The 19,179-nt window shown below is 38.2% G+C and overlaps 1 protein-coding gene across 1 annotated transcript in view; it reads right to left on the bottom strand.

Annotated features, from left to right (window-relative positions):
- LOC133238290 (phospholipid-transporting ATPase ABCA3-like) overlaps positions 1–19,179 on the bottom strand; it is a 198,709-nt gene that overhangs the window by 166,788 nt on the left and 12,742 nt on the right. The window contains exons 4-5 of the mRNA XM_061401221.1: positions 7,558–7,739; positions 3,548–3,685 (exon numbers count right to left, since the gene is read on the bottom strand). Of these exons, the coding sequence (XP_061257205.1) occupies positions 3,548–3,685; positions 7,558–7,739 (320 nt within the window). The remainder of the gene's footprint in view (positions 1–3,547; positions 3,686–7,557; positions 7,740–19,179) is intronic.

The raw sequence follows: 19,179 nt of genomic DNA, 5'->3' as shown, positions 1-19,179 counted from the left end.
ACTGAACTGAACTGAACGGTTCCTTCCTGATCTGGCTTCTATCTCTTCAAACTTGTTTCAACCATTTTTTCTTTGTTTGCTTCTTCAAATATAATGACAATGTTTTTTCCACCTCAGAACTTGGATTTAATATTCTGTTTTAATCTTTTGTCTTTCATTTTTCAACTCCCTGATTCATCCACATCTTTCAGATTCCAACACAAAAATTACCTTCACAGAGAGGCTTTCCCTCACTATTCCATCAAAATTACTTCTCATTCTTGTTGTATGTCCAAGTTATTATCCAATCATCTTGTTTCCCTCATGATGCAATACATTCTATAATACATAATATAATCATCTTTTCGGAGTCTTACCATTATCCCTTCAGTCTTCCTAAGACTTCCAGTCAGACTTCACCATTGACTCAGTGGTGGCTTCATAGAAGGTAGCACTAGCACCTCAGCAATCCTCATCATTACCACATCCCGTGGCTTCTCTTTCCAGGACACAAGCAAGAAGTTTCCTGGCATGTTTCTCTGTCACCCAGTATGAGGTTTTTCCAGTTGCCAGACATAGCCTATGGTACCTTTTACCATTGGCAGACTTCTTACCATTCACGCAGCCACAGAACCATAGCCCTCAGTAAAGTAAGTTTGATCTCATCCTTGGTATAGAGGAAGAAACTTTTCCAAGTTTGTTCTTCCAGTGAGGGCTGCTCCTGAGCCTTAAAGGTAGTGACTACTCTCTAATCTACTATTTCTATATTCTTCAAAGTTTGATTTATTTCTATCAGTATTTTTACCTGTCTTTATTACTAAGTTCTTTGCACTAAAATTTCTGTATTACTGGAGAATAATTTCTGTTTCCTAGCTCAACTTTGAATGATACACTGACACATAGGTTTCCAAAGTTGTTATATTGATTTGTATTGCTAGAAATATAACCTTTTTCCATATCCTTGCTACAAATACTATTGTCAAATGTTTTTATTTTAGCCATTCAGATGAGAACATCAATCTTTTAATATGTTCTTTATTTCAGTATTCACAGTTCTTATAAAATCTTTCTCTGCTAACTCCTATTTCTAGATAATCCGTGTGTCTGCTTCCATGGTATGTTCCTATTCTTAGTTACTGGTCACTATCTTGCACCTCTTCACATGTCTAGTAATTCTTTATTTGTGTTATGCATTTTGTATAAAATAACCAAGGAGGCTCCAGTCATCTTCCATCTGAAAGTAACCCCTTTTCTTGTTTAAATAGATAAGGGAAAGAGGTGATCAATTACATCTAACCTGGAATTCAGTGGAGTGAAAAACTGATCAGAAGTTTAGAAAGATTTGGGCTATCCTAGTTCATTCTTACTCTGTAAGACTGATCCTCTTAAACTTCTGATGGAATATCTTGCAGGTAAAGGAGATTCTGTTCTGTCCTTTATAGTTTTGAATATAGTTCTTTACTTTCTACGTGCTACAACTCTAAATATGCCAGGTGTCTGGGGTGGGGAGGCCAATTGTGTGCTTTTCCTCTAGTGTGACTTTGGCTTCTGAGCTTCACAGGTTTACAGATTTCATGCTGCCTTTTAGAATCCTTGATCTGGTTTCCCAGAATCCCACTTAAAGCTCTTTACATCAGTTTAAATATCTCAAAGGGAAAATTGATCACATGGGACCTCTTCATGCTTCCAAAATGTCATGCCAGCCAACTATAACCACCAAAAGGCTCAAGTGCCTCTTTATTTCAGTAGAGTTCTTATTTGGAGTAGAGGGTGCAAGGATTGATTCTGTCCCCAGTTAGAAAACAGCTACAAGGGAGAAAATGGCCAGTATTTCTAAGGTCAGCTTAAAAGTATTGCTTATTCTTCGGAATTGAAAATAATCTAGTCCTTACAGCTTCTGCAGTTGTCTGATAAATATAATTTATCTGGTTTCTTCTACTGTTTTAAGTTTGAGTGTCGGGCTACCAAGAACTTTCCCATCCTACTTGGAGGCAGAAAGTGAAAGTGAAAGTGAAGTCGCTCATCGTGTCTGACTCTTTGTGATGACCCCATGGACTGTAGCCTACCAGGCTCCTCTGTCCATGGGATTTCCCAGGCAATAGTACTGGAGTGGATTGCCATTTCCTTCTCCAGGGGATCTTCCCAACCCAGGGATCGAACCCAGGTCTCCCATTGTAGACAGACGTTTTACCATCTGAGCCATCAGGGAAGTCCTTCTTTGGAGGCAGGCGTACCTCTAACTGTTTACTTACATTCCCTTTAAAAGGGAGATTTTATCTGAATATTTTACAACTATATTTCCAATACCAATCAGTTTCTATAACATAATAGGTGCTAAGAAACTACTTGTTGAACTTCTGAATAAATAAATAAATAAATAGTACATAGAAAGTCCTAGGTTCTGCTAGTACTCATAAGTCTGGGTATGCAAGTCTGGGGGAAAAAGCTAAGAAAATATGAACTACTACACAAATTAGAGGAAGCCCTCAGGGACAATCTTGGTGGAGAAGTGAAAACAGCGATGAGAAAGGATATGGGTGGTGAAATGGCTCATGTGGCTGTTAATATAAACCCATAATAAATCATAAATCACAAATCACAAAATTGTGATTTGAATGGACTTCCTGAGAAAATACAATGAAAAGACAGTTTTACATCTACAGTGATGTGATAAAGACAGAGTCATAATGTAATGTGCTAGAGGCAGAGAAAACCATAATAGGATAAAAGGTCCTATCCTCTTCCTAATACCCATAAATGATTAGCAGAAATTTTGAAGAGATATCTGAGTTTCCAAAAATTGTGAGATTAGAGGTTCAAGTTAAGCTGAAATATCTCCTTGAGGCCCAAGAGAATGCCAGCAGATATATGGGTTACCTGAATGATACATGCCTGCAGTTTATCCAGATAAACTGATATGTTTAAGAACATGTCCTTGCAGAACATTTCGAAAGAGGATAGTGTAAACAAGTGGCCTAATATATAACTTGTAGAATAAGTAAAGCCAGAGTGGTGAACAGAAATTTATATTTACATAACAAAATTTTCACAGTTCCAATGAAAAATTAACTCTTATAATGGAAGAATTGTAGCAGACACAGTTATCGTCTATACAAAGCCGAATGCTATTCAGAAGTAAATAGAGGAAAACATGGGTTTTTATTTTATTTGCATAAATTTTCATTTTGTCTCATTAAATAATGAGTCTGCTGACTATAACCTTTTATTAACATCATATGGGAGTAGGGTTACGGCCAGTGACAAACATTTGTTATTTTAATTGTTCAGTTTCTAAATTGTGTCTGACTCTGCAGCCATATGGACTGCAGCACGCCAGGCTTCCCTCTCCTTCACTATCTCCCAGAGTCTGCTCAAATTCATGCCCATTGAGTTGGTGATGCTATCTAACCATCTTATCCTCTGCCACCATCTTCTCCTTTTGCCTTCAATCTTTCCCAGCATCAGAGTCTTTTCCAATGAGTCAGCTCTTTGCAATAGAAAATTAATTTACTATGTGTTGCAAATTACTTTTCAATAGTACAGGGGAAAAGAGACCTGTAAATAATACCTTGTACAAATGTTGAATCCTGATACCAGCAATCAAACCAACAGGTTCTTCTTCAAAGTAAGCATTTTGAACTGTATTAGTAACAGGCATATCTTCCTTTTTCCTAATGCTTGTAGCCTTTCCAAGCCAGTAGCCTTTCTAAGAAAAGAAGAAAAACAGAATCTATCATGTGAATGAAAAATAAAATGTTCCTAAACTTGAAAACACTTTGACTCATTTCACTTCAGTTTTGAGATGGGTTGCAACAGATAACTTGAAATGAAATTTGGAAATAAATAGCCTATAATTTTAATTCCTACAGAATAACTACAAAATATGCTATTTAAAATGTCACTTTAATATGGTTCAGCAAAAAGCATTCTATCATTTTGAGTCAGTCTCCTTATTTGGACATATGGTCTAAAGATCCTTAAAGATTGCTAAGACCCTTTCAATGAATTTGTGAGTTCAAAACTGCTTTCATAAAAGCACTTTAATATATGTATTCTTTTTCATATTCTGTTCCATTATGGTATATTCCTAGAAAATAACTCCTAGAATATTTGGTTTTGAAGGCCAGTGGGGCTCACTTTCAGAAGTCTTAGGAGGCTAGGAGAAATAGACACTTTATTTTTAGAGGGCACACAAAAAATATCACATTCTCCAGGACCCAGAGAAGAAGCAGTAATTTGAAAGATGCCTGGGTAATGCTATTGGGTCTGCTAATCTTGGAGAGACCCCTGGAAAGGCATGAGGCCACTACAGCCCACCTTGTGGATACAGACACTGGTGGCAGCCATTTGGGAGAGCTTATTGTACCACATGGACACTTGCTGGCAAGCACCATTTTGGAATCCTCCTTCTAGCTGATTAGCCTTAGGGCCCAGCCATGCCCTTGCCCAACAGCCTGTAGGAGTCAACTAGGCAGCAGACGGTCTACCTTCAGACCTTCTGAGCCCACAGCACCAGCAGTATGTCCCTTCCCAGCTAGGGGCCCAGGACCTGGCCCCACCCATCAATGTGCAGGCACTACAAGCAGGACCCCCAGAACCATGCAGCTGGGCCCTGGTGCACTCACAAGTGGGTAGCCATCAGCCCCAGAATCCCTATCTCTGCCCACCAGTGATCCTGCTCTGGCCTTGGGAATAGTCTCACCCAGCAGTGGATGGATACTAACCACAGGAAAACCAAAGCCCCACAGCCTGTTGTCCGAGCCCAGCTACCAACAGGCCAGCACCCGCCCTAGGACTGGCTGGGCCCTGTGCCCAGTAACAGGTCAACAAAGCTTTGAGACATGCCAGATCCCACAGACAGCTGTGTCAGGAACCAGTCCCAGTCACCAACAGTCCAATAGTAACTCTGGGATCCCTGGGTCCTACAGCCAAACCATAGGATCTAACTCTGCCTACTAATGAACCATCACTAGCTCTAGGGCCTGGCCTCACCCAACAGTGTGGCGGCAACAGCCTCAGGATCTTCTGGACCCCAACTCCACTTATCAGTGAAACAGTAACAGGCCCAGGGCTCCACAGGGTGCAGAATCCAGCCACCCCATGACCTGGCCCCAGAAACTAGTGTTCAACAGGTCTTACACAAGGAAGGGCCTGGCAACCAACCAGACCAAGGCTAACAAAGCCTGCCAGATTACCCATGGTAATCAGCCCACCACAACAGAAGGACCCACATAGCCTAAATAGGGGGCACATCTAGAACGTATAGCTCTGGTAATGAAAGGTGAGTGTGCTGCTGGGGTGCATTAGACTTCTCCTTCAAGGCCACTTCTCCAATGTTGACAAATGTAATTAATATATCAAGTACACAGACATAAAAACAGCAAGTCAGGGAAAATTTTCTAACAGAGGAATATGTTCCAAATGAAGAGACAATATAAAAACCCAGAAGAACTAGGTGAAGAGGCAATAGACAATCTACCTGAGAAAAATTTTAGAGTAATGACTGCAAAGATCATCAAAAAATGAAAGAGAAGAATGGATGCACACAGAGAGAAGTTAGAAACTTTCAACAAAGAATTACAAAATATAAAGAGCTACCAAACACAGATGAAGAACACAAAAACTGAAATGAAAAATACACTAGAAAGAATCAACAGTAGACTAAATCATATGGAGAAGAAGGTCAATAAGCTGAGTAGCAATAAGACAGAGTATCAGAAATCATTGATGCTTAACAAAAGAAAAGAATGAAAGGCAATGCAGACAGTTAACGAAACTTCTGAGACGATATCAAGCATACCAGTATTCACATTATAGGGGTCCCTGAAGGAGAAGAGAGAGAAAGGGTATAAACATATCTGGAGACATAATAGCTAAAAAATTCCCTAACCTGGGAAAAGAAACAGTTATCCAAAACCAGTAAGTGCAGAGAATCTCATACAGGATGAATTCAAAGAGGAACACACCAAAACACACTGTAATTAAAATGACAAAATTAAAGATAGACAGTATTAAAAGCAGCATAGGAAAAGCAAAGCATAACACTCAAGAAAACTCCCATAAGATTATCCACAATAAGCAGATAAAAGATACAGAAGATAATTAGATGTAAAATATAATATCAAAATCAGTAATCATGAGGGGAGGAGAATACAATGCAGGATTTTTAAAATGCATTTGAAATTAAGAGATCAGCAATTAGATGTGTGTATGTGTGTGTGTGTGTGTATGTGTGTGTATATATATATGTGTGTATATGAAAGTTAAAGTGGAGCCTATTATACAGAGTGAAGTAAGCCAGAAAGAAAAACACCAATACAGTATACTAACGCATATATATGGAATTTAGAAAGATGGTAACAATAACCCTGTGTATGAGACAGCAAAAGAGACACTGATACATAGAACAGTCTTTTGGACTCTGTGGGAGAGGGAAAGGGTGAGATGATTTGGGAGAATGGCATTGAAATATGTATAATATCATATATGAAATGAGTCGCCAGTCCAGGTTCGATGCACGATACTGGATGCTTGCGGCTGGTGCACTGGGACGACCCAGAGGGATGGTGTGGGGAGGGAGGAGGGAGGAGGGTTCAGGATGGGGAACACCTGTATGCCTGTGGCAGATTCATTTTTATATATGGCAGAACCAATACAATATTGTAAAGTTTAAAAAATAAATAAAAAAAATAAAACAAAAATAAAATTAAATTAAATTAAAAATAAATAAATATAAATAAAATAAATAATAAAAAAAAGAAAGTTAAAGTTATTAGCTCAGTCTTGTCCAACTCTTTGTGACCCCACCAGGTCCTCTGTCCATGGAATTATATATAGTGATAGTCCAACTTTTTGCAACCCCGTGGACTGTAGCCTACCAGGCTCCTCCATCCGAATTATATATATATATATATATATATATATATATATACATATATATATATACATATACATATATATATATATGTAGCATGCTGCTGCTAAGTCACTTCAGTCGTGTCTGACTCTGTGCAACCCCATAGAGGCAGCCCACCAGGCTCTTCCGTCCCTGGGATTCTCCAGGCAAGAACACTGGCGTGGGTTGCCATTTCCTTCTCCAATGCATGAAAGTGAAAAGTGAAAGTGAAGTCGCTCAGTCGTGTCCGACCCTCAGCGACCCCATGGACTGCAGCCTTCCAGGCTCCTCCATCCATGGATTTTCCAGGCAAGAGTACTGGAGTGGGGTGCCATTGGCTTTTCAAATGAGTTGGCTTTGATTCTAAGTAATTTGTATTAATAGTAGAAAAAAAGCATATAATGGTAACCAGATATCTGACATAATTTATAATCTCCTCACTAGGGTCTAAGGACCTTACCACACATTCCTTCAGATACAGATTTTTAATAAAAAAACCATTTAATTCTATTATACATGTTACAAAATTAACTCGTAACGGCTTTAGTTGAGAAGGAATTAAAGCTGTATTAGTATCATAAGACTGTGTGGATGGTGTTAAAATTAAATAATGTTCAGTCTTCAATAAACTCAGTATATAAGAACTCGAGTTTCTCTCAGTAACAGAAATAATTAGAACTTACCTGCATAAAGAAATACCATGGCTTGGGCACACCATACTTTCCTGGAAAGACAGCATCTATATACCAGGCCAGAAGGCCATATAAAAAGGCGTCAAATAAAAGCATTCCCATAATATGAGCAAGAGTGAGTTCATCATCTGGGCTCACTCGTGACAAGAAGTTATTCCACTTAGCACCATATTCTGAAATATAATAGGAGATAGTTACTTCAGGTACCCAAATGTGACTAAAACAAAATTACTCATCAGCTTTATAATTAAACAATGAAGAAAAGTGCACTGATATTCTTTAGCAATAGATACTACTTACTACTTTTAGATACTTTAAATTTTAGGTTGCTCAAAAAGATAATGACGTAGTAGTGAAAGGGGTCTTTGCTGCTGCTGCTGCTGCTGCTAAGTCGCTTCAGTCGTGTCCGACTCTGTGCGACCCCAGAGACGACAGCCCACCAGGCTCCCCCGTCCCTGGGATTCTCCAGGCAAGAACACTGGAGTGGGTTGCCATTTCCTTCTCCAGAAAGGGGTCTCTGCCTAGAGCCAAACATGTTGACTGAAATGTTGGTAGGTGACTGAAAGAAAAATAAACCATCATCAGAAGTCCATAACATAAGACTCAAAGCAATAAGCAGACCTATTGCTTGAGATGGTGGTCCTATCTCTCCATTCTCTCTCATGCTGATTTCCATCAAAATAACCATCAAGATATATAAAACTGGAAAGGTATTCATCAATATAAAAAAACAAGGTTCAGCTTCCAGTTTCTGGTTTGGAGAAAGAACTTAGAAGTCACCAATCCATCGTAACAAGTAGGAAGCTGAACTGAAAAGTCTATAACTCTTCTTAGATCGATCAAATAAGTGAGGTCACAGGGCAACACACTGTCCCTAAAACTGGAGAGACAGATAGGCAAATACAGAGAATATAATTTAATGGAGTAGAAACTCTAAACAGAATCTCTAAAAGATCCAGTACTACAGTAGAAAATCCTAAACTATAATTAACAAATTGCTGGGGCCTTACTAGGACAAGTCTAAAGAATTAAGAAGTCCAGGGGTGTTCAAGTCATAAGGAACTTGTGAATTCATGTTTCTGTCCATTTACCTCCAAGATCCTTATCAGTTTCTCATGGCAAATATACGAGAAAACTCCCCTCATGCTTCCAGGAATCATGGAAGAAGGGAAGAAGGAACCATTTTGAAATGTGCCAGAGCATTCTATTCTTAATTAGGCTTGATTCATGAGAAAGTATTTTACCAGAGCATAACCTGCCTAGGGGAAGGAAAAGTCCAACCTGCTCTAGTCATCTTGTCTTTTCTAAAGAGGAAAAAACCGAGAAGCACTGATGATTTCATAGATCAGCAACATAAGCTCATCGAAAGACTAAAGCCCAATCATAGCACTATGAAATCCTTTCTCTCCCCACTACACCTTACCTCTATGTCACTAATATCCTATTTACTATATTTCCTTTTCCCTAGACCCTCATGTACACATTTTAACAAATATTCATACAGCATACTAAAGGGAAAAAAACACAGATTGAAGAAACTAAACAGCTTCAGAATCAGACTCTGATATGCAAAATGTTGGAAATATTAAGCCAGGTCTATTACAGCACTGAAACATGTATATTATCATATGTGAAACAGATCGCCAGTCCAGGTTCGATGCATGAGCCAGGGTGCTCAGGGCAGGTGCACTGGGATGACCCTGAGGGATGGGATGGGGAAGGAGTTGGGAGGGGGTTCAGGATGGGGAGCACATGTACACCCATGGCTGATTCATGTCAATGTGTGGAAAAAACCACTACAATATTGTAAGTAGCCTCCAATTAAAATTAATTAATTAATTAAAAAATAAACCAGGACTATTTGAAACCATAATTAATGTGATAAGGCCTTTAATGGAAAAAGTACACAGCATGCAAGAATAGACTGATAATGTAGAGAGATGGATAAGAAAGAATCAAAAAGAAATGCTAGAGTCCTTGGCATGGCTGTGGTGGCGAAAATGATGGGCAGAAAGGAGGGGGAAAAGCCTGAGAACCCACAGCTAGCTAAAGCCTCTGGAGCAATGGGACAAAGTGCCAGTTGAGAAGTGCTGAGAAGCAATGAGCTGAAGGAGAAACTTCATTTCTCAACAGTGCTTATAAAGATCTGCAAGTTTGGATTTGGTAGTCAGACAACAGAGAAAGCAAGCATCAACTTGTTTATGAGACTTGTGTCATGTATGCCTGAAGAGCTGTTTCAGCTCTTGCTCCAATAAATCCTTTCAGTAGCAGCAGCTTTTAAAGAAGATGAAGAGAGCAAACCAGAGGAAATGCCTCCTAAAATTAAAGATGGGGGAAAATATTAGACAAACACTAACATCAGCAGGACCAAACTCCTTCAATAACGGAAAACATGGGCTTTCTGACAACCAGGAGCTATGGGAGGGAAATATAAAACCTCATCTTAGAAAAGTCCATGACTAAGACCTGTTAAATAAACTATTATGAAATTAAGGTATGATGCAGATGTAATTTAAAATGGGCAGTTTCCTTTAAAGAAAATAAAATTGTATATAACTATTTTTGGAGCAACTTAAAAAAAATAAACCACTATCACATGAGACCTTGAAATTAGAAGTAATTTGTACACAGATTTCAATACATTTGCTAATTGTGTAGTTTTATACTATTAATTTCCAAAGATTGCAGATAATAAAGAAATTAGAACCTTTTAAAGAATTGCCTATTTTTAGATACAACTGATTAGACTGGCTCACTAAGCCAGAGCAAAAAGTTACTATCTATTTAAACTGCAAGCAATTACTCTTTACCTTAACTGTCTCATTACCTAGAGCAGTCTAGCTCCCAGGAACTGCCTTATAGAAAAGGAGTATTGTACTAAGAGGAAAATGCTTCTAGACCATGGACTAAAAGTAAATTTAGATAAAAATAACTACAGTATTTTTTCCTTATGGGCATTTGTTTCAAGTCATCATCAAGTAGGTATACCATTGCTATCAGTGAATACAGATGTTTAGTTCTTTAAAAAATATATTTTAAGGCTTTCCTGGTGGTCCAGTAGTTAAGAATCTGCCAGACTATGTAGGGTACACAGGTTTTGCAGGGCGTGGAGGGGAGGAACGAAGCCCACTTGCCACAATTGTTGAAGCCCCCATGCTCTAGAGCCTGTGCTCTGCAACTAGAGAAGGCCCATGCACCGCAAAGAAGAGACAGTAGAGAAAAAGTAATAAAAATACATTTTAAAATTTTATGTAAACTACTGAGTATTTTAAATAGTACACTTCAACTTAATGGGTCATGTTTACTTTCATTGGAGAAGGCAATGGCACTCCACTCCAGTACTCTTGCCTGGAAACTCCCATGGACGGAGGAGCCTGGTAGGATATACAGTCCATGGGGTAGCGAAGAGTTGGGCACGACTGAGGGACTTCACTTTCACTTTTCACTTTCACGCATTGGAGAAGGAAATGGAAACCCACTCCAGTATTCTTGCCTGGAGAATCCCAGGGACGGGGAGCCTGGTGGGCTGCCGTCTATGGGGTCGCATAGAGTCGGACACGACTGACCCGGCTCAGCAGCAGCAGCTACTTTCATTAATCTTCAAAGAACAATCCTTTGCTATCAAAGTAAATTAGTATTTTGAATGTGCTTCTCTTTATGCTGTTATTAGAGCTTGAAGCAAACAATAGGAAGCTGTTTATTTTAAAACACAAACTACAACCCCAAATTTTAATATGTATGTTGTTTAATATTTGGCTGCTTTTAATTTTTAACTGTATAAACACCAAATAATTACATTGCATAAAAATGGAAAGTAAAAGGATGCACTTTCTATAACATTGTCAAAGCATTTGTAAAAGCATTTACTAACTTGTGAAATCCAATTTGAATTGATCTTAATACAGGATTTCTTATTATAACACTATAATATTGTATCTTAAGTGTATACATTGAACAACAGCCTCTGAAAACAATGGCTTTTCAAAACGCTTTCTACATTTTCCATAGAAGGAAAGTCAGTCCATCTTTAAATATTTTACGGAATCTCTGACCACATATACTTTGTTAGATCTGTGTGTCATATGGTGGTTTGGAGTTGTTTGTTTTCGTATTTTTGAGTTATATGTAAACATTTTAATGTGCTGGTTAAATGTATAGTCAAATGCAAGAGAAACATACTATATGTTGTTTCTTCATTCATACTAACAATTTCCTTGAAAACTCCTACAGTGTTTAATTTGGAGGCAGCTTTAGACTATTCTATTGGTGAAAACTACTTGCTGAGCCGTTTTAATAGGTAAAAATGTCAGAGAAGCAGACTCAGTATATTGTATTATATGCTCTTATATATAATTATCCTAAATAATTTAACAATGGAAATATATATGGAACTATAAGTTCCTACTTACATGATTTAATCATAATAGGATACATAAACTGAACTTGAACTTATTTTAATGTAGACACACTATCCATTTTAGTCCATTTTACTGTTTATGTTAAAATAACATTTCTTTCCTAAATATTATTTTCTTGACCATGGTGCACTGTTGGTGGCAATACAAACTGGTACAGTCACTATGAATAACAGTATAAAGTTTCTAAAAAATTTAAAACATACATTCCAGCGATCCAACTAAGTATGTATGTGTATATATATATATACACACACAGAAAAAGAAAACAGAACTTTTAAGAGGTATCTGCACTCTCATGTTTACTGTAGCATTTTTCAAAATAGCCAAGACATAAAAACTAAGTATCTATCAATACACAAATAAAGAAAATGTGGTATATATATTCACAATGAAATATTATTCAGCCACAAAGATAAAGAAATCCTGCCATTTGCAACAACATGGATAAATCTGAAGGACACATTATATTAAGTGAAATAAGTCAGACACAGAAAGAGAAATATTGTGTGATCTCACTTACATGTTAACAGTGTTTGCCAAGGGCTGTGGTTTGGGGGAAATGGAAAGCTGTTTGTCAAAAGATTCAAGCTTTCAGCTATAAGATGAATAAATTCTGTGTAGCTACAGTATAGTAAACATAGTTAATAATTTAAATATGCTTGAAATTTGCTGAGAAAGTAGTTCTTTTTTCCTACTGTAATTATTTATTTTAAAATTTAAATTAAGTAATTTATTTTAATTGGAGGCTAATTATTTTAGAATACTGTAGTGGTTTTTGCCATACATCGACATGAAAGTTCTAAGTGTTCTTAACACACACACACAAAGTAACTATGGTAGCTCAGCTGGTAAATATTCCGCCTACAATGCAGGAGACCCGAATTCAATTCCTGGCTCAGGAAGTTCCCCTGGAGAAGGGATAGGCTACCCACTCCAGTGTTCATGGGCTTCCCTGGTGGCTCAGATGGTAAAGAATCCTCCTGCATTGTGGGAGACCTGGGCTCGATCCGTGGGTTGGGAAGATCCCCTGAGGAGGGCATGGCAACCCACTGCAGTATTCTTGCCTGGAGAATCCCCATGGACAGAGGAGCCTGGTGGGCTACTGTCCACGGGGTCGCAAAGAGTTGGAAAAAACTGAGTGACTAAGCATAGCACAGCACATGGTGTTGTATGTGTTAATTAGCTTGAATATGATGATTATTTCATGTATGGACATAAAATCATCAAGTCGTACTGTTGCACACTTTCAAAATATATACTTTTGTGACTCATACTTCTACAAAACAAACAACAGAATTTAAAAAGTGGCATGTTTAACTGATGTAGAAAGAGTATTTGATAATATCCAACACTTCAATTTCAATATTGAAAAATTTTAAATCTCTACAAAATTATTTAAAAAAGGGCACTTTGTTAATCAAAACAAAGATCCCCTATAAAAGATCATCTATTAAAAAAACCCCACAACTAAAAATCACACTCAGTGGTGAAGGACAGAAAGCTTTCCTTAGAGACCAAGAACAAAATAAGCATGTCCACTCTTCCACTTCTATTCAACACCGTATTTGATATTATATTGATGAAAATAAGGCAAGATAAAGAAATAAAAGGCAGCCAAATTGGATATAAAGTAGAAAAACTCTTTACTCACAGATCTTATGTACAGAAAATCCAAAAGTTTCCATGAAAAAAAGAAATGTTAGAGCTAATAAGCATTCAACAAAATTTCAGGATACAAAGCCAACATACAATAATCAGTGGTATATCTACAAATCAGTAATAATCAAAAAGGAAATGAAGAAAACCAAGGAATCCCACCAAAAACCAAAAAGCACCCCAAAATCAGACAAGACACTGATGCTGATCCAGCATCAGCATCAGTGTCTTGTCTGATATATATAGGCATATATATCCGCCTGCAATGCAGGAGACCCAGGTTCAATCCCTGGGTTGGGAAGATCCTCTGGAGAAGGCACAGGCTGCCCACTCCAGTATTCTGGCCTGGAGAATTCCATGGATTGTATAGCCCGTGGGGTTGCAAAGCGTGGAACACGACTGAACAGCTTACACTTTCACTATTGCATTGAACCTAATACCTTTTAGGTATTAACAAAATACTCTTCCAATCCCTGAACACAGGATGTTTTCCTACTTACCTATGTCTTCTTTAATTTCTTTCAGCAATGTTTTGTAACAGTCAGTATACATGTTGCACTTCTTGTTTAAATATATTCATAAGCATTTTATTCTTTTAATTCTAATGTAAATGGAATGATTTTCTTCATTTCCTTCTTGATTATTACAGATTTGTAGATATACCACTGATTATTGTATGTTGGCTTTTTATCCTGAAACTTTGTTGAATCTGTTTATTAGCTCTAACATTTTCGAAATATCAATAGCACTTTTTGCAGAAATAAAAAAGCTAAACTGTAAAATTTACACAGAATTGCAAAGGACCTTGAATAGCCAAAACAGTCTTGATAAAGAACTAGATTAGAAGACTTATACTTCTCAATTTCAAAACTACCAAATTGTGTGGTACTAGCAAAGAATAGATATATAGAAGAATATAATACAATTGTGAGTAATGGTGAATTTATTTTTTACAAGTTTCTATGAAAAATTGGGAACAAAGTCTCTTTTCCATTAGTACTGTTGAGATAACTGGATATTCACATGCAAGTTGAACTCAACTTGCAATATGTAAAAAAAGTAACTTAGATTGAAAAATTCAACCTAATAGCTAAAACTATTTTTTAAAAACTGTTACAAAAAACACAGGGGCAGATTCTCATGACTTTCAACTTGGCAAACAGACAATACCAAAACATACACAATGAAAAAAGAGATAAATTGAATGTGATCAAAAATATAAACCTTTATCTATGAAAAAGTACTATCAAGAAAGTGAAAATACAACCTGCAAAATAGATGAAAATATCATATATATAATAAAGGGCTTGTATCTAGGATATATAAAATTCTTACAACTGAACAAAATAAACTGACTTTAAAATGGGTAAAGGAGTTGTACCAATGTGCAATAATTCTTCAAATAAGTTATACCATTGTGCAATAACCACAAGAAAAGATGCTCAGTATCATTAGTCACTGTTCACTAAGGTCTAACTCTTTGTGACCTCATGGACTATAGCATGCCAGGCTCCTCTGTCCTCAACTATCTCCCAGAGTTTGTTCAGTCACATGCCTATTAAATCAGTGATACTAACTAACCATCTTATCCTCCACAGCCCCTTTCTCCTTTTGCCTTCAATATCCCCCAACATCAGGGTATTTTGCAATGAGTTGGCTATTCTAATCAGGTGGCTTAAGTATTGGAGCTTCAGCTTCAGCAACAGTCCTTGCAATGAATATTCAGGGTTGATTTCTTTTAGTCCAAGGGAATCTCAAGACTCTTCCACAGCACCACAATTCAAAAGCATCAATTCTTTGGCCCTCAGACTTCTTTATGGTCCAACTCTCACATCTGTACATGACTCCTGGGAAAACCATAGCTTTGACTGTACTGAACTTTGTCAGCAAAGTGATGTCTCTGCTTTTTAATACGGTGTCTGTGTGCATGCGAAATTGCTCAGTCTTGTCCGACTCTTTGTGACCCTGAACTGTAGCTCATGAAGCTCCTCTGTCCATGGGATTCTCCAGGCAAGAATAAAGAATACTGGAGTGGATTGTCATGTCCTCCTCCAGGGAATCTTCCAGCCCAGGGATTGAATCTCTTATGTCTTCTGCATTGGCAGGAGGGTTCTTTATCACTAATGCCACCTGGGAATCCCAATACGCTGTCTACGTTTTTATTTTCATATCTTTCCTTTCAAGGAGCAAGCATATTTTAATTTCATGGCTGCAGTCACCATCCACAGTGATTTTAGAGCCCAACAAAATAAAATCTGTCACTGCTCCCACTTTCTCCCCTTGTATTTGCAATGAAGCGATGGGACTGGAAGCCATAATTTTTAATATGGAGTTTCAAGCCAGTCTTTTCATTCTCTTCTTTCACCTCCATCAAGAGGCTGTTAAGTTCCTTTTCCCTTTCTGCCATTAAAGTGGTATCATCTGCATATCTGAGGTTGTTGATATTTCTCCCTGCAAACTTGATTCCAGGTTGTGATTTATCCAGCCTGGCATTTTTGCATGGTGCTCTCTGCATAGAAGTTGAATAAGCAGGGTGACAATATACAGACTTGACGTGCTCCTTTCCCAGTTTGGAACCAATCAGTTATTCCATGTCCAGTTCTAACTGTTGCTTCTTGACCTGCATACAGATTTCTCAGGAGTCGGGTAAGGTGGTTTGGTATTGCTATCTCTTTAAGAATTTTCCACAGCATTTTGTGATCTACAGTGTCAAGGCTTTGTGTGGTCAGTGAAGCAGAAGCAGATGTTTTTTTGAAACTCTCTTCATGATCCAATGAATGTTGGCAATTTGATTTCTAGTTCCTCTGCCTCTTTGAAACTCTGTACATCTGGAAGTTCTCAGTGCACGTACTACCGAAGCCTCGCTTGAAGGATTTTAGGCATAACCTTGCTAGTCTGTAAATGAGTGCAAATGTACAGCAATTGGCATATTTTTTGGCATTGCCCTTTTTTGGGATTGAAATGAAAACTGACCTCTTCCAGTCCTGTGGCCATTCCTGAGTTTCCAAATTTGCTGACATATTGAGTACAGCACTTTAACAGCATCATCTTTTGGGTTTTAAACAGTTCAGCTGGAATTCCATCACCTCCACTAGCTTTGTTTGTAGTAATGCTTCTTAAGATCCACTTGACTTCACACTCCAGGATGTCTGGCCTAGGTGAGTGACCACAACATCATAATTATTCGAGTCATTAAGACCTTTCTGATCTTCCCAGGTGGCTCAATGGTAAAGAATCCGCCTGCCAATGCAGGAGATATGCCTTTGATCCCTGTGTTAGGAAGATCCCCTGGAGGAGGAAATGAGAGTTGGACCATAAAGAAAGCTGAGTACTGAGGACTTGATGCTTTTGAATTGTGGTGCTGGAGAAGACACTTGAAAATTCCTTGGACAGCAAGGACATCAAACCAGTCAATTCTGAAGAAAATCAATCCTGAATATTCATTGCAAATGCTGATGCTGAAGCTGAAGCTCCAATAATTTGGCCACCTGATGTGAAGAGCCAACTCACTGGAAAAGACCCTGATGCTTGGAAAGATTGAGGGCAGGAGGAGAAGTGGGTGACAGAGGATGAGATGGTTGGATGGTATCACTGCTTCAATGGACATGAGTTTGAGCAAACTTCAAGTGATAGTGAAGGACAGGGAAGCCTAGGGTGCTGCAGTTCATGGGATCGCAAACAGTCAGACAGGACTTAGCTGCTGAACAACAACAGAAGGAGAAGAGGGAGAGAAAGGAACTGAGAAAATATTTGAAGAGATAATCATCAAAAACCTAACATGGGAAAGAAAATATTCAAGGATGAGGAAGTGCTGAGAGTCCCAAGCAGGGTATGCCAAGGAGGAAACTTGCCAAGACACTTAGTAATCAAGTTGACAAAAATTAAAACAAGGAGAAAATATTAAAGGCAACGAGGAAAAGCAACAAGTAACATACAAGAGAATGTTCTTAAGGACATCAGATGATTTTTCAGCACAAACTCTAAAGGCCAGAAGAGAAATATGTAAAGTGGTAAAATGGTAATGTCATCCCAATTTTACAGTTGAGGAAACTGAGGCTTAAACAATTTAGTAAGAGGTATTCAGGAATTAGGGCTTGAAGTATTAATGCTAATTCTCTGATACATTTCTGATACGTTCTCTGAGAAGTTTATTGAACTTCGAAAAAAACAGTCACAAAACTTTGGAGATAAGGAGCATTGATGATTCTTGATGCTGTTAAAGTGTTGCACTCAATATGTCAGCAAATTTGGAAAGGTCAGCAATGGCCACAAGACTGGAAAAGGTCAGTTTTCATTCCAGTACCAAAGAAGAGTAATGCCAAAGAATGTTCAAGCTACCATACAATTGTGCTCATTTCACATGCTATAAAGGTTATGCTCAAAATCCTTCAAGCTAGACTTCAGCAGCACATTAATTGAGAACTTCCATATCTCAATTTATATACAAGCTGTGTTTAGAAAAGGAAGAGGAGCCATAGATCAAATAACCAACATCCATTGGATCATATAAAAAGTAACAGAATTCCAGAAAAACATCTCTTTCTGCTTCACTGACTATATTAAAGCTTTGATTCTGTGGATCACAACAAACTGTGGAAAATTCTTAAAGAGGTGGGAGTATCAGACCACATCTTGAGAAATCTGTAAGCAGGTCAAGAGCCAACAGTTGGAATCTTATAACTGACTGGTTCAAAATTGGAAAGGAGTACAACAAGGCTGTATATTTTCCCACCTTGCTTATTTGTCATATATGTAGATTACATTATGGGAAATGCCAGGATGGGTGAATTACAGGATGGAATCAAGGTTCAGTTCAGTTCAGTCGCTCAGTCGTGTCCGACTCTTTGCGACCCCATGAACCACAGCAGGCCAGGCCTCCCTGTCCATCACCAACTCCCAGAGTCCACCCAAATCCATGTCCATTGAGTCGGTGATGCCATCCAACCATCTCATCCTCTGTCGTCCCCTTCTCCTCCTGCCCTCAATCTTTCCCAGCATCAGGGTCTTTTCAAATGGGTCAGTTCTTCGCATCAGGTAGCCAAAGTATTGGAGTGGCAGCTTTAGCATCAGTCCTTCCAATGAACACCCAGGACTGATCTCCTTTAGGATGGACTGGTTGGACCTCCTTGTAGTCCAAGGGACTCTCAAGAGTTTTCTCCAACACCACAGTTCAAAAGCATCAATTCTTCAATGCTCAGCTTTCTTTATAGTCCCACTCTCACATCCATACATGACCACTGGAAAAATCATAGCCTTAACTAGACCAACCTTTGTTGACAAAGTAATGTCTCTGCTTTTCAATATGCTATCGAGGGTGGTCATAACCTTCCTTCCAAGGAGTAAGTGTCTTTTAATTTCATGACTGCAATCATCATCTGCAGTGATTTTGGAGCGCAGAAAAATAAAGTCAGCCACTGTTTCCACTGTTTCCCCATCTATTTGCCATCAAGTGATGGGCCTGGATGCCATGATCTTAGTTTTCTGAATGTTGAGCTTTAAGCCAGCTTTTTCACTCTCCTCTTTCACTTTCATCAAGAGG

This window comes from Bos javanicus, chromosome 25, assembly GCF_032452875.1.
Source record: "Bos javanicus breed banteng chromosome 25, ARS-OSU_banteng_1.0, whole genome shotgun sequence".
Taxonomy (NCBI): Eukaryota; Metazoa; Chordata; class Mammalia; order Artiodactyla; family Bovidae; genus Bos; species Bos javanicus.
Note: the sequence above shows the minus strand (reverse complement) of the source record. Positions and strands in the feature narration are given on the sequence as shown.